This window comes from Caloenas nicobarica, chromosome 5 (assembly GCF_036013445.1).
Source record: "Caloenas nicobarica isolate bCalNic1 chromosome 5, bCalNic1.hap1, whole genome shotgun sequence".
NCBI lineage: Eukaryota > Metazoa > Chordata > Aves > Columbiformes > Columbidae > Caloenas > Caloenas nicobarica.
The window spans coordinates 51234187-51249660 of NC_088249.1; the positions used below are offsets into that span (position 1 = coordinate 51234187).

Here is a 15474-nt window from a genome sequence, read left to right on the forward strand (position 1 = left end):
ACTCCTAATATTTCACAATAGAAAAAAATAATTTAGCTCATAATAAAGTTGAAATGCACGTTGGGGTGCCATATTTTGTTTTATGTTTCCACCCATTTCAGCAGGGGAATGGGCATTTCTGTTGTCAGAAAGACTAAACTGATTTCCATGAAGTCTTTCATATCTGTTTATAAGATTAAATTTACCTTGTAAAAATGAAAACCTTTACATTTGAAATGCAGCTGTAACCTGAAAACTGCCTGTAGGAGTGATACCTTCCAACTTAGCTGGTCTATTCTTTCTGTATATATAGAGCCAAATCAGTTTAGTGACAAATAAGCTTTACCACTTTATGTGCTGCCATTAAGCCTTACAAAATCAACACAGCTCTACAAGAGCAAGCTGGATTCTGCTTCTTTTGAGGCAGGACTGAGAGAACTGTTTACTACGATCTAATCTGGTATTTATGTCTATCTCACTGAAAAATAGGTTGTATAATTGACAGTGGTATTTTAATAGGTTCTTCAGCGCCTGTATATTAAAAAAAAAAAAAAAAAAGATAATACACAAACTGGAAAGCCTTCCAGCTTCCATCACAAAGCTGGGAAATAGAGAGCAAGTATTCTGAGCACATTGGATCTGGAGCCATTGATATACACCACACAGAAGCCCACAGTGCCATTTCAGTAGTCCTAGTTCAGAAAAGAGTCTGTCTTTACAAACTTTAGTGACTTCAAGTCCTCTAAATAGTGAGCTGAGAATTTCTTTGGGTGCTTGACTCAGTAGTACAGCTGCTGTATAGCCTTTGATGGCTCCCCTTCCCAGCCATCCTCAGTTTTTTTGAGTCCTCAGTAAGTACATTTCACCAAGATTCTGGCTGCTGGCAGAAAGCTCTGGAAAGCCGGCCTTATTCCTGACTCTGTCTTCTGAGAACCACTTACCAGAGAGCCTGTAAACCTTCCAGTCTCCACACTGTAGCTGTCTGGGGCTGAATTTTATTTCCAAGTAGAGCAATCTTTGCTTGTTGCTTTCCATCCTTCATGACTCTCAGGGAAGTCTTCAGTTACATGAGTGGCACTTCATGGAATGGGGTGATGATAAGAGGAGGAAAAGATTAGTATGTACAACTAGTGCAGCTCCAGATAAATGATGTGATCATGTTAGGCACTGCACAAACATAAGGTCCTATAAAGTCTTAGACCATAACCCTGTGACAAAAGGCTGGCCAAAAGACCTCGTGTTTATTCTTGAATATCCTGTGTTGCTGCTTACAATTCAAAACATTGATTCCTGGCACCAGAGTTAAACAAAAACCCCTACTGATCCCTGTGTGTACCAGTGGCTATCACCAAAATGATCTGATCAAAGCAGAAGCACAGCAAATCCACTTGCTTTTCATATCTTTCCAATGTATCTCACTCAAATCTCTTGCTTCCAGTGTTTAGCACTTGACATAGCTCCATGTTCAGAACTGTCTGACCTTGTCTGCCACAGCCAATCCTCCTCTGTGCACACAGAGCAACTGCACTGCAGTAAAGGCTTCTCTCCATAGCTCCTTGCAGTCACAGCTTGATTCATGCAGACGCGAGCCCCTGCCAACAGCATCCCAAGCTACTTGAGAAATTAGGAGACTTTTTGTTGTTTAAAAGTGGTTACATCACATTTGGGTTGCAGTTGCAGCATGTAGCTTTGTAAGTACTAATTTAGAGACTGTTGGTGTTACTAGCAGCAGCAAATATCTGGATTTGCTGTTCTTGGAAATTATCCTGATCCGTATTGGCATTAATTAGAGTAATCCTTCTTCTCATGGAGTAGCTATTTGATGGAAGAGGAGGTTGGTGATTTGCATTCATAAAGTCATAACTGATGGTAGAAACACTGATGCTGAAACATGCAGAAAAAAAATATATGCTGCCCTCCCAGCTGAAAGGCTCTTCTAACCACTGTCACACTGTGAGGTAGTCAGTATAATAATTTTTTTATTACCATTTCTGAAAAATGTGCTGGCTACTGGTCTTTCTGAGCATTGGCTGATTCTTCTGTCTAAATTGCAACCCAAATGAGAGAGAAAAGGAAGAACACCCACCTGAAAGATCACATATTCATTCATAACGAGTGGATCACAGTAAGTAAGATAAGTCAGATTTTCCAAGGAGTTCAAGGCAGGTCTCCCAGTTATCCTTTCCCGTTCTCCTAGTATCCTTTGCTGTCCAAATGAATGGCTGATTCCCTGCACATTGCAGTCATCTCCATTCCAGTGGTGTGCTGGGGAGACATTTCTTTTCCCATTTATGACTCATGTTTTTGCACTATGGAACAAAGTAGCAACAAAATTGGCAACTTGGCACTAAAGATTAGTCCACATGTAATGAACTATTTGGTGTATGTTAGATCCTGTTTTGACACCTATGGCTACATTTTTACTGTCCAGTAAAAGATCTTTCCTCTTTCTCTGTACTAATATCTAATGAAGAAAACACAGATATCTCTCTCTTAATTAAGATCACACTACTTTATTTATGGCAGGGAGTTCTTCAGGGTACTCCATGTGAGTATTTGCTTCTGTACTAAGCTAAATTTGGGTGGCCTCCCCAGAAGATTAAATCATATTTGGAAGGTATTGATTCAGAGGAAATGAGGAGGCAACATTTCACCAGCATACATAGGTCATTTCTCCTCTTAGGAACAGATCAGAGAACTTAAAACCCATAAGATCATACTTGTACATCCATCTGGCAGGAAAGGACAAAATTGTATTATTAAGTGCCAATACATTTCTGACAAAAATTGTAACGAAGCAGCAGAAGTCTCTAAGAGAATGAGTAGCAGCAGTACTGTCATCTGCTGTGGCTTTATGAGTGTAGGTCGTCAGCTTCCCTTCTCAGCACACGCTTGTGCAGGCACATCTTTGTAAAAGGACAGGAAGATACAAAAAATTATTGGGCTGAGTCCTTTACTAGCCAATTTGCCAGAACAGCATGATTCCACAACAGAATCCGGCATCTCTTCATCCCACCACTATCCTTGCCTGCTCTTTCAGTGCCACCAGCTGTCCAAACGAATGTACGATTCCTTCCTCTCTATCATCACGTCTCCTTTTTTTGAATGTTTTTTGGTGGTACTGGATTGGCCAGAGCTATTAATCAGTAATGGACACGTTTGTTTTCTAATTAATTAGTCATGCCTTAGCTCTGCAGAAGCTAGCAGCAAGGGAATATGCCTCATCTATTTGGGTCTTTGCTGCGTGTGTTCACCATTCTCTAACTCAGTAGCCAAGAGCTACCTGTCTCAGTTACATTGTCTGTGACAGGAGAGCCTGAACTACATCTCAGCTTCTGTGTGTGTGTGTGTAGGAGAAAGAGAGAGAAAATGTGCAAAATAGGGGCAGAATGGCCATCTGGATGCATCTGGCTAGTCACAAATACTGGGCCACTCCCCTGCAGAGGAGATGGGATGTTTTAGGGGATTAAGAACAAGGATGGGTTATAGAGCATTTAAATGCCACGTTGGCTGTTCAGATCTGCCCAGGTGCGTAGGGATTAAAAATTCCCACCTTCTGCTGGTTGCACAGACACCTGTGATAACAGTGTGGATAATCTGAGTAGTTCCTACCAGCAGTCTGTTTCTGCAAACACTGTTTTCAGCTGGAATTTTTACTGGCAGAGTCTAAGGACTCTGGAAAATAAGCTCTGTTCTTACCTTTGGAAGTCACCGTTCCCAGTTGCAATTCAGGTGACCTGCTAAGAAACTGGAGTTGTTCTGTGGACTGTCTCCATTTTCTAGTCCTAAACTGAACTGAAATAAAAACAACTGTCCCATTAGGTAACTAACTGAGGGGGGTGGGGACAATGGGAAAACTTGTTCTGGTCAGTCTGTTGTGGCAATTCATATATCCATTAAAAAACACATCCATGTCTCTTGAAATGCTTTCCTGACTTCCTATACTTTTAGACAAGCCTTGGGATTTCTGCAGTTTCTTCATCTCACTTCAGGTGGCCTGGGATGGGTTCACAGACTAGGAGGAAGTTCTGTGCGATGGCCTCCAGCAAGATATTGCAATGGCCTTTCTGTCACCCTTCTCCAATCTAGAGGGAAGCCTCATACATTCAACCATTAAATGAGAAAAAAGTTCTTTCTGTAGCCTTCTTCAGTAGTTGGTGAGCTTGTTGAGGCATCTCTCTGGTTTATATTTGCACAGTGCCTAGGCCAGGGGCTCTTCAGTCTGGAGCAAGACCTCTATATGATATTGCAACTAAGCAAAGAGGAATAGGCTACTCTTATTGTTCTGTCATCCCTTTCACTGCATACAATCTTGGAGGGGGTTCTGTAATTCAAGTGTTCTGTTTTCCAAGGCAGAAGGTGCTCTGCCAACAGAAACCAAGCAAACAGGCAAAAAATGCCTACTCTTAACAGAGAGGGCTTGAACTCTGTCAAAGTAGTAAAATGGGTTTGAAAGGGAATGGATTATCACCCATCAAGGGAGTTTTTAAATGTTTTATGTGAAACAAGTTGGAGTTTTGTTACATGATTCACTGAAACCACAGCTGCTATTGAAATACAGAGCAAGCTAGGGATGAAAAAGACAAGAGGTTAAAGAGAAAGGAATAAGTATAGGAAGAAAACCTTAGTAGCAGAGGCAGGTGGAAGACAGTCAGAAAGGATGTGAAAGCACTAAGGGAAGGAATATGGGAAGTCAGGTTGACAAAGGCTGTCTGTTTCCAGTGGAGACCTGTCCTTTCACATTCAGTTTCTCCCAAAGCCTAAGCTAAAAATGAAGAAGCCCACAATTTCTCAGGCTATACAGAAAGGAAAGGCAGAGGATAATCCCACAGATGGCATATTTGTTTCGCGCAACTATGTGTTCAGCACCACAAGGATTAGTGCATTAAAAATACATAGACTCAAGAGAGATGGTTTCACAGGAGAAGGAAGTGCCTCAGGGTTTGATTCCATTAAGTCAATAGGAATGTTGCTATTTGCTTCAATGAAAACAGGACCAAGTCCCTATCTGTCTTAAAATGTTACAAAACAGCAGGCTCTAATCAGTGACTGAAGCCTCCAGGCTTGTCCTGAAGCTGCTTGTTCACCACCTCCTGTTATTTTCTGTGGAGGACTTTGCAAGGTCAGAGCAGGGTCTTCGCAAGATGCATCCTTTCCTGGTGTCACTTCTTGTGCCTGGAGTGAATCAACTCATTTTCTCTTTCCTCTATTACCTGGGTGCTCCACTTCCACTTTGCTTCTCAAGCCTGTGACACCACTGTGGCCAGGTCAATGTCAGACAGATTTCTGAAGAACAGCAGAAGAAATACTGAGGACTGTGAGGATTGATACAAGCCACCCGCCCAGCTTCCTTTTACATTTTTCTGTCCGTCTCCAGCCCTGTTTCTTCCTTTCAGTGCCTGTTGTATTCAAATGCATTCAGTTTTTACTTCTTCTGTGATATTTGGCTGTGACAGTGCTGCACACAAGCGCAACAAACCAGTGCCTTCTCCATAAATCTGTTTCTCTAGCATCCCTTCAATACATGACCCTTTCATAAGCTTCAGTGCTTGTTTTCAAACCCATTCCCCTTCCCCATACAGCTCCTTAGTCTAACTCAAAAATGCACACATTCATCTCCTCCTAACTGATGTAAACCTAATGCTCTGAACCTCCCCTCCTGCCTCTGATCCTTTTGACAGCTTCTCACCCTTGCTACCCTTCACGCCTTCTTTGCTCTGTGTTGATGAACATTTGCTCTCAAGGGGAAAGAAGACCTTAGTTACAGATGCATGAAATACCAGGGAAGTTTTGAAGAATCAGTGAGCCAAACCTTCATCCCTGTTCAGAGGAAATGGGTTGTGATCTCACTTTCTGGAATAAGAGAAGGGAGCCTTTTTGAGGCTTCCAGATGGACTTACAGGTGTAAGAGCCTATCACACGTTTTGCACTGAATGATAGGAGTGGAAGATTGCTGAAAAAGCTATTCTAATCCATCATCACTTGCATTTTCAAGTCTTGTTTTACTGGATGTATAAGCCCAAAGGGAACAGAGAACTAAGAGGAGCAACATCACACACCATTTTCATACTTCCAGCATAGCTGACCCGTGTTTACATATCTCCAGAGAAGAAAGTGAGGATGCTTTATCTATCCAAAGACCAGCCCAAGAGTGGGCTAACAAGCTGTCATGTAGACAACAGTGCAGTGATTGACTGCATTGCTTGGTGTAGGATCAGTTCTTTCTTGACTGCAAGATAGGAGAGCATTATTACCTAATACTAATTACAAGTCCAGATACTACAAAAGGCAAAGGAAGGAAAGGGTTAGTGAAATGGCCTATTTTATTTTTCAGTAGCTCTCTTTAAACATCCCTAAGGACTTCTTACCTTCCATTAAAATTTTACCTGAAAATGCTGATTGTAAGGAATCCGCTAGTTATACAGGCAAAGAAAAGCAGACTGTTAAATACTTTTGCGGCAATAAATCTCCAGGCACTTGAAAGCCGGTAGGGCATGGGGAGGAAAAAGGGTGGACAAAACAGGGGCTGCATATCTTAATAGGATGATTAAAAATCCTGTATCAGGACTCGGCAAATACAAGATATATAATTTTAAAAATGCTTTATTGCTCCGTTCTTGCAAGTTGTACTTTTGTCTACTGTTCCTGTCTGTGTGAAAACAAAAAACTTCCCTAATTCCTGCAGAGCCCTGCTTACTCTGCCGTCGTCTTTCCCTCTAAGCTTGTTAAATAAACTGCTCAGCTGAATTACTAGAGATATTCCCCTCCCCTTTTCTCCCAACCTAGCAGTCTTTCCCACTCCAGTGTTTTTTTCAGTGCTCTTTTTCATTCTCTCTGCTGACTCCATTTGCTTACAAAGATGAGGGGTCCAAAGCCACATAAGAACCAGATCTGCCCACATTCCTGCATTCAAGGCTGAGTGTTTACCTTCCTTTTTTTTCTTTCTTTTCATTGAAAAAGAATATCCACGTAAAAGAAGTAGAAAGTAGTCTGAGCAGATAGAAATGAGTCTGAGCAGAGCATGTACTCACAAACCTAGAACCTTTCCTCAGGGAAATCTCTGAAATAGAAGTCGTTTGCATGCCTGTGGAAGGAAGCAGGTGGAGCTCACAGAGATCTAACCCCGAAACAACTGAGAGTTTGGTAGCCCTTCTCTTCTTAGCCAGAAATCAAGATATGTGCTTTGCCTGGCTGTTTGTTTAGGCCCATTTCTAGGGCATCAGTCAGTCAGGTGAACAATACCCTTCCAGAAACTAACAGCCATTTGCTTGTGACATTGGTGTAACTGAATGCACAGACAGAACCAGGGCCAGCAGCACAAAGCAGCACCACAAAGCAGCAAGTAGAGGAAGACAAGGAATTAATTAGATTAATACGATTGAGATACTTCACTGTATATGCCAGCCATTTGATTTTTCTCAGTGCCTGTTAATATGCAGAGGAAAGCAGCAACTACCTGGTTAGCATGGGGCAGGAAAAAAACTAGTAACACATTCAGTTTTGCAGGGCACAAACACTATATACTTCCTCTTTCTTTGTATAAGAGCAGCTGATATCTGTGTAGCATTTTCCATTAGAGAATAAGAAAGCACTCAAGCTCTTCAGACAAGTTACCATGCACTGAAAGATGTACCTGCTGTAGTAACTGATTTGCTTATGTTTGTAATAAAAATGAAGGGAAATGTAAATTACTAAGCCACCAGTATCCACCAACTGTGGATAAATGGCAATCTCTGCTATGAAGAAACCCCTTTGCTCCCAACTGAGTGTTGCCATCTCGAGGATGAATGGTTCCACTCTTCACAGCATACCACAGCATTGGAAGGCAGATACAAGGAACCTGTTTCCTTCTGGGAACTGGAGAACGAACTTACTTAGGTGGGATATAAATTATTTGAATTTGTTAGAACAAGGAGCCAACAGTCCAAATATTGAGAAAAACATCATGGGGTTTTAATGATCATGAACAGGCACCAGCTCCATGGCATATGTTAGATAAACACCTTCAATATCCGTGTTCAAAGAGCTCAGTGTGACCCCTCCAATGTCTGATCAGGATTAATGCCCCAGTCAAAGAATATTAAAAGGGACTAGAAATGCTCCCAAAAGGCTACCTTTCCAGTAGTAGCTGGTCCCTTTCTCTTGGTAGCAGCCCGGAGCCTTTCCTCTGACACAGGACTAGACTAACAGCATACAGCCCTGCTGCCTGGAGGCCAAAATGGCATGAATGATTGCATTCCCCGTGGACAGTGCCCAACCCATGCTAATACTGCAACCTATTCTAGCGGCTGGCTTAATGAGATACTCCTCTACTAGTACACAACCCTATCCCCCTCTTTGGCTCCTAACTCCACTGGAGTGAATGTCAGTGTCATGGAGGGTGTATTGTAGAGAGAACATAAATTCAGGGCAATGAGGAAGTAGTTCTTGACACTGGTAGGTCCCAGAAATAGTTAGATGCATAACAGCCTGCTTCCACAATGCATTCAGCATCTTCATTTTCAGGTGCTGCTGTAAAAAGGATCTGAAGGTGCTTAGAAGCTTGCAAGTACAGGCCACAGACCACACATGCAGATGGCAATACTCATGTCAGCCATAGCTCATTTTCTTCAAATGCTGTTTCCCTTGGAGCCCTCAGGTCTTCAGGCTTAGTGACTGAAAGGTGAGCAATGAGATAGTCAGAAAGAAATGAAATGCAAGCAAGGAAAGCCTGATGCCCCATGTATTCAGAGAGCTTAGGCAAGGCTGCAAAAACATCAATTGACTACCACATACATATACCTCATGTTTGTAACATTGCCAGTAAGATGAGATTTGCTCGTATCCAGCATTACAGTCACCGATGTTTCAGTGTGGAGTGGCCACCTGACTCCAGGTGATAGACCGAACTATTTCAGCTACATGGCAGAGTGTCCTCCTGCTAGGGGAGACACCTCCCTACTCAGGAGAAAACTAGGTCCTTCGCCCAGGTGCTTTATGCTCCCTGCCTCTTTATTTCTGTAGGTGTCCCATCCTAAACACTCTTCCTGCTCATTGTCTTCATCCCCCACACACCCCCACGCACGTGGCTCTGGATCTCCTCATCATGTTCTTCTCGTTAAAAACCCCATTGTTCATTTGTTTGTTTGTTCTCTCTCTTTCTCTCCTCTTTTTCTCTCTCTTTCCCTCTTCTTCTTTTTTTTTTTTTTTTACTTTATTTCTCTCTTTCTTTCTTCCTTTCTTTCTTTTTTTGTCTCCTCTGTTTTGTGTACCCAGGCAGCCCATTGAGTAACTTCTTTGACGTAATTAAACAACTTTTTTCAGACGAGAAGAACGGGCAGGTGAGCCACCCCCCCGGCACGCCAACCAAGCATAGCGCAAACAGCAAGCGGAGCGATTCCGGTTCTAATGACTATGGGTCTAGAGGAGACAATAAGTACCCTGCTGGCAAAGACAAGGCAAAGATGGTCTCATCAGTCGGCCTACAAGACCAACCTTAAATAAACACATAAAAAATTAAATAACTTAGAAAAAACAAAAACAAAAGAGCAAGAAAGAATGAAAGAATATTCCTTAGCAAGCTAGCCTCTAAACTAGAAGGATGTATATACCTTGCCACAACAGTACAAAACTGTCTATAGACAAATTTTGTATGAAGGAATGACTGTATATATATACATATATATATTTATATATGATATATAATATATATCTCAGAAACAAACACAAAAACAAATGAATGAACGAATGAAAAGAAAAGAAAGAAAAGGTAGCACAGATGACAAACCCAGTTCACCAGATCTTGGGTTGTGGTTTTTCAATTGGTTTTTTTTCCTCCCTTTTTTTGAATGTTTTGCTTTTTTTCTGCTTCCTGATTTTTTGGGTTTTTTTGTTTGTTTGTTTGTTTTCTTTTGTTTTGTTTCTTGTTCCGTTCATGCTCTCTCTGTGTTTCTGACGACACCACTTGTTTCCGCTCTGCTACCAGGAATTATCCCGAAAAGTTAACATGTCAGCCACGGCTTCACCTTCTGTGCTCTGCGGACACTTGCTGACGGAAGGCAACCGATGTAGACTGTCCAAGGACCAGTCCTGTTTGAGGTTCCCAGCCTCCCCTCTCCCTTCGGGAAGTGGGTTTCTCCCCCACTTCTCCCCAAACACCTCCCCAATGCACGCCATTTTCTTTTTCCTCTTTTTCTTTTTTTGGTGCTCCACAAGAGAGATCTGCTCAGTTATGGGATTGCAAAGTCTGGGCTGAAAGGAGGTTGCAAATTGTTGAAGTGAAACCTTTACCCTTGGCAACTTCTGTCCATGCAGGTGAACTCAGCCTGGATGGGGAGGGTGTGGGGAAGGAGATGGGAGTAGCAGAAGCGCAGTGTTTCATGAATCCAGAGCGCATTCTCATCAGAAACCAGGCAGGAGCAACTCAAAATTAAGCGTTAACCAAGACAACTTTGGGGAGCTTCATCATGGGATTTTCTTAACTTTCTTTTTCTCCCCACCACCTTTTCCTTTTATTTTGCCCCCTTTTTATATATATACATGTATATATGTGTGTATATTTATATATAAACATGCATACATACATATATATACAAAATAATTTTTTTTTTATATGGTATCATTTTGCTTTTTGACCTGCTGGAAGGGGAAAGGAGTAAACTTAGGAGGGAGAGGGGGTTCAATGAATAAACACATAGAAACAAAACATTAAAACTTAGGGAAAAGGCAACTTCTGGTAGCAAAGAAGAGGGACAAAACTCTGCCAAGGACTGTCTCTCCCGCCACCAGGCACAGTTGCCGCTGCTGCTACTGCTGCTCCTCCTCCGACACCTTCCTCCCCACCCGTCAGCTCCCTGCCACTGTGCCACCGCGCTGGGACCTTCTTCGACCAGCTGGATCCTCCACCACACCCTGCATTTAGAGGCAATTGTTGTGTTTTGCTAGTGCTGCATTGATATCAGTATTATTATTTCTTTAAGTTATCAGTTTCATTTGTTGGCTTGGGTGATTCGTTTCTTAAAAAAAAAAAGAAAAAAGAAAAAAAAAGAAGATGAAGAAGAGGAAGAAAAGAGACTTATCTTGTGTTTTATCTCCTGTGTGTGTGTGTGTGCAAATCACTGGCACTTAGTTCATCGGAGCAAGACAAGGTGGAGTCAGGGCAATGGGAGACTTAATCACGAAGCTACTGTAAACTTTAAAAATTACTGCAAGATATTTTTATAAAGTTTTTGTTTTGTTGGTTTTTTTGTTTGGTTTTTTGGCTTTTTGGTTTTTGTTTTTTGAAGGGGAGGGGGGTGGGATTGGGTGGATGGGGACCATTTTTTTTGTGTTTCAGTTATTAGGTCTTGGTTATTTATATATACATATATATATTTAAAAATAAGCTGTTAGATATATCTTCTGTTTAATAACTGTGTAGAGGCAACATTGATTCTTATTTATTTTGGGGAGGAGGGGGGAAGAAGACACAGAAACCCCGTAAGTGTTCATCTTGTGACTTTGAGAAAGAAGAATCGCCAGCTTTTTTCCTCCTCCTCAAGAGTTGTGTGACCAAGTGTAACTTATTCTGGCCCAAGCTCAAAGGTTAAACAAACAAAAACCACCATGGTTTTACGTGTGGAAGACAAAACACAGTAAGAAGTACTTCTTGACTGAAATTTTAAGAATGTAGGCTTAGCATTAGTGTTCAGCTCTTTTATGACCTTCGATTGCTGCTCGTTGGGTTCCTATGGGTGTATGTTGTATCGCAGGATTATTTTTTTTTTAATGATAATGTTGGATGAGTTCTTTTTTTGTTGTTGTTGTCGTTGTTGGTTTGGTTTTTTTTTAATCATTTTCCCCCTTCTTGGACCAGTTTTACTTGTACATAGGTTTGAAGATTAAAAAGAATTTTTAAAGACACAACTGGGGCAAAGACCTTTGACTTTTGCCCTGTTTCCCCATTCCCCCAAAATGGGATGGATTTATTTTATGGTTTTGTTTTATTTATTTATTTATTTTCCCTATTCTTAAACTTTTCTCTCTCGTATTGCTGTGTGCATGTCAGACACCAGGGAGTGATGGCTGGGGAGGGGGGAGGCAAGGGTGCAGGAGAGGGGGGCAGTTTTAATTGCATGACATTGCTGTAAATTAGTCTCTTTTGCTTTTGTTGTCTTTCCTGCCTCCGCCCTCTCTCTACTTCTCCTCCGAGCTCCCCTCCCATCACCCCCGTCCTTCTTTTCCCTCTTTTCTCTTCCCTTGTGTATAGATTTCGATGCTTCTGTTACACTGTACCTCTACAAAAGGCTGGGATTTCAATACAAAATAATAATAATAATTTAAAAATACCTATATCAGCAAAACCATGTGGTACAAGCAGGAAGGGGATTACTTACACAAGATATAAGAATAAATGAAAGCAATACCTCTTGTTATCCTTCCTATTTTGTACTTTGAAGACACACGCACGCACACACACATATACAGACACAAACTGACATTATTTAATGGTTTAAAATGGACAAAAAAATCTGATGTATCCCTTGTTAAATAACTGTGAGCAACTTTAGTTCAAAAACCAATAAATTCATTCAGTAAAGATACTAGCTGTTGAGTGTCCTGTTTATGTCCATGAAAACTAACTTCTCACCAATGCCAGACCCAGTAAGTACAATATCTCCCCAGTTTTCTACGCCGAAGGAGCTGAAGATGGCCAGCACATACGGCCGCGTCCTCCTGGCCGAGGAGTTAACGTCGTCACCTCACAGTGCTGGGGTCCGTAGTGCTGTCCCCAGCGTGCTGCCCCCTCGCAGCACATCCTCGCCACGCGTGGGCAGAGAGCAAGGACAGCTCAAACCTGCAGGCCTGGTTTTCCACAGCAAAGTGTTTAAAAAGATTAATCCGAATTACAGAGCAATAACACAGCCCCTAGACCTGGTCTGGGTGGAAACCATGGTACCAAAAAGTGTTGCTGCTTGTGATCATTCTTATCTCTAACATGAGCTTCTCACATTGCTTCCAGATTTAGCGTAGGAAGGATTTCTCCACCCTCCCTGCCTGAAACAGTCACATAGATTTGAAAAAGCTTATCAGGTATGTCCCTGGTTTGCGTTGGGTTTGGGGATTTTTTTACTGGTTGCTCGGTTGGTTTGAGTGGCTGCTGGTTTGTCACACATCTCTCAGCTTTTGGGTGTTCATCTTTACGCTGCCTTTTTAACTTCTTCCAGGTTACCACGAGAGCCTGGCGGTTCACCTCGTGGGCACAGAGGTTTGGCTGGTGCGGGCCCAAGATAACCAAGGCCTGTGTGGGTGCTTCCCCGCACGGCTGGGGTGAACGTGGCAGGTGCCCACGGCACATCCATGGCACCATCCTTGCGGGTGTCCCGGCCTCTGGCCCTGCACCCGCCATGTCCCAGCTGCCTCCTGCAGGGTCACCTCTCAGCCCCCGACAGAGCCACCCTGAAACGGATGGGTCTCCTGCCGTGGGGGCAGCAAGAGGCACTGCCTGGGGAGGAAGGAGGGGGGACTCTGCTCCGTAAGGAGCCCCGCTCTGGCCTGTGGGGCAGCCATTGGCGAGTCACCAGTGGCAGAGAGTGGTGGGCAGCAAGCGCTGCTCGCGGGGCCTGGCCTGCTGGAGGGCAGTGGAGTGCAGCAGGCGTGGCCCGTGGCAGAGCCGGGCAGCTGGCTGAGCCGGGCCGGACCAGGCCAGCGCTGTCCCTGGGTGAGCAGGGAAGGGCATCGCGGCCAGGTGGCGTCTGGAAGGTTCTGCGGAGCTGCCGTGGCTGCAGGGGAGCTCCTGCGAGGCAAAGGCGGGGGGGCCGTGCCTGGGGGCTGGTCTGGCTGACCTGTGAAGTCTCCCAGCGCGACAGGCCCCCTGCAGCCACCATTCCACCAGGGCAATGTGTGGCGTCCTTTTGCAGAGTAAGCAAGTCGCCACCCCGTACTTCCCGGTCGTTGTGGCCACCATTTGAGGCTGCAGCCCATCTCCGCAGGGTGCAGCTGAAGTTTCTCCCAAACGGTTTGTTTCCCAGGCCTGCAGGTGGCAAACTCTTGTGCTGGGCGGTCTTGTTAATAGCAGTGGGCAGTGAGAGTGTGCTGACCGGTAGGAGAGGGTTCCTTGGAGATGCCAGAAGCATCAAAGCAACTGTCATCTTTCAAGGGTGTCATGGGGATTGTTGTGGCCTGTGGCATCTTCTACAGATGTGTACATCAGCCTCTGGATCTCTGTGTTGGAGTAGTGCAGATGTTGATAAAGCCATGGAGCTTCCCAGTTAGGGGTGACAGAGGAGGTGCCTTGCGAGGATCCTCCTGCTGCAGGAAGGTCTCAGCAGGGTGCCGGATTTACAGTGGTAGCAGAGTGCTTCCTGGGAGGCTGTGGTTCTGGCAGGCAGTGTCTCTGGGGGTTGGTGTTCATGTAAGCACCTGCTGCAGTGGCAGGGTGTGAAGGCTGGAGATGCCACTGGCAGCCCCTGTAGATGCCGGAGGGACACAGGTGCGCTGCAGGTCCTAAAGGTGTTTGTGCTGGCAGAGGCAAAGGGGGCCAGGAGTCCAATCGCTTCAATGTCATACGTGTTATTCATACAAAATACACTTTTAGCTAGGAAAAAGAGTGTTTTTAAGGTCTTGGGGAGATCTGTTGGTCTGCTAAAACCCAAGGGGAGGGAGGAGCAGAAGCATGAGGGGAGTAGAGAAGCTGACAAAGATCAAAAGATCAAAAGATGAGGAGAGTCACAAGTGCTGCAGGATTTGGTCTCTGTGACACTGGAAACCCAGAACTGTGCACTAGCTGTGTGTCATTTGTAGCTCTGGAAATGGAAGGTTGTGCTGGGCTGGAGTGTAATACAGAGGAAGGGGATTTAACAGCAATGTGGCAGTAGATGCTTCTTCTATAGCTGTTTTCCTATGTTTTCAGAAATATTCATAAGTTTATATGATCTTTTAATGCCTCCAGTAGTATTCACAATTAGGGTCCTCAGTATTGCTAATTATGGTCTCCAAAAGCTATAAGAAGAAAATAGTGAGTTTTCAAAGTGAAGGGCCTCATGCTTAGGGCCTACCCACATTTATTCTGCCTTCTTGTTTGGCCATGTTACAGCACAGTCTTTAGCTACATGGTATTATGTTATCATCTGTAGTGTATAGGAGAGACTGTGCTTCTGAGTGAGTTTAGTTCATATTTAAACTGTTCTCTGCAAAACACCCTTCCTATTTTGAAGCTTAAATCCAAAGGCAAATAGTAAATGCAGCAGAGGATTTTGGTACACCTCTGTGGTTGAGGTAGTTGGATTATCTCTGCTGTCAGGTGGTGGCTATTGTCCTCATCCAAACCCCCTGCCATGTGACGGCTGCTGAGATGCCGTGAGCTGTGACAGCCATACTTCATTTACCGTGGTTCTGTCCTCTGCAGCTCTCTGGTTCTCTTGCAGAGCCCATCCCCTTGGAGTCAGCACCTAAAAAACTTGCTATGTTTAATGTTCATCTGTCTGATTTCCTCTGGGTAAAAAGAGCACAGCGTTTGACCTTCCAAGTGTAAATTGA

The 15474-nt window shown here is 43.7% G+C and overlaps 1 protein-coding gene across 1 annotated transcript in view; it reads left to right on the forward strand.

The window, feature by feature from the left end:
• Positions 1-9458, forward strand: part of BRSK2 (BR serine/threonine kinase 2) — a 319127-nt gene extending 309669 nt beyond the window's left edge. The window contains exon 19 of the mRNA XM_065635714.1: positions 9283-9458. Coding sequence (XP_065491786.1) covers positions 9283-9458 — 176 coding nt within the window. The remainder of the gene's footprint in view (positions 1-9282) is intronic.
• The last annotated feature ends 6016 nt before the right edge of the window (positions 9459-15474 follow it).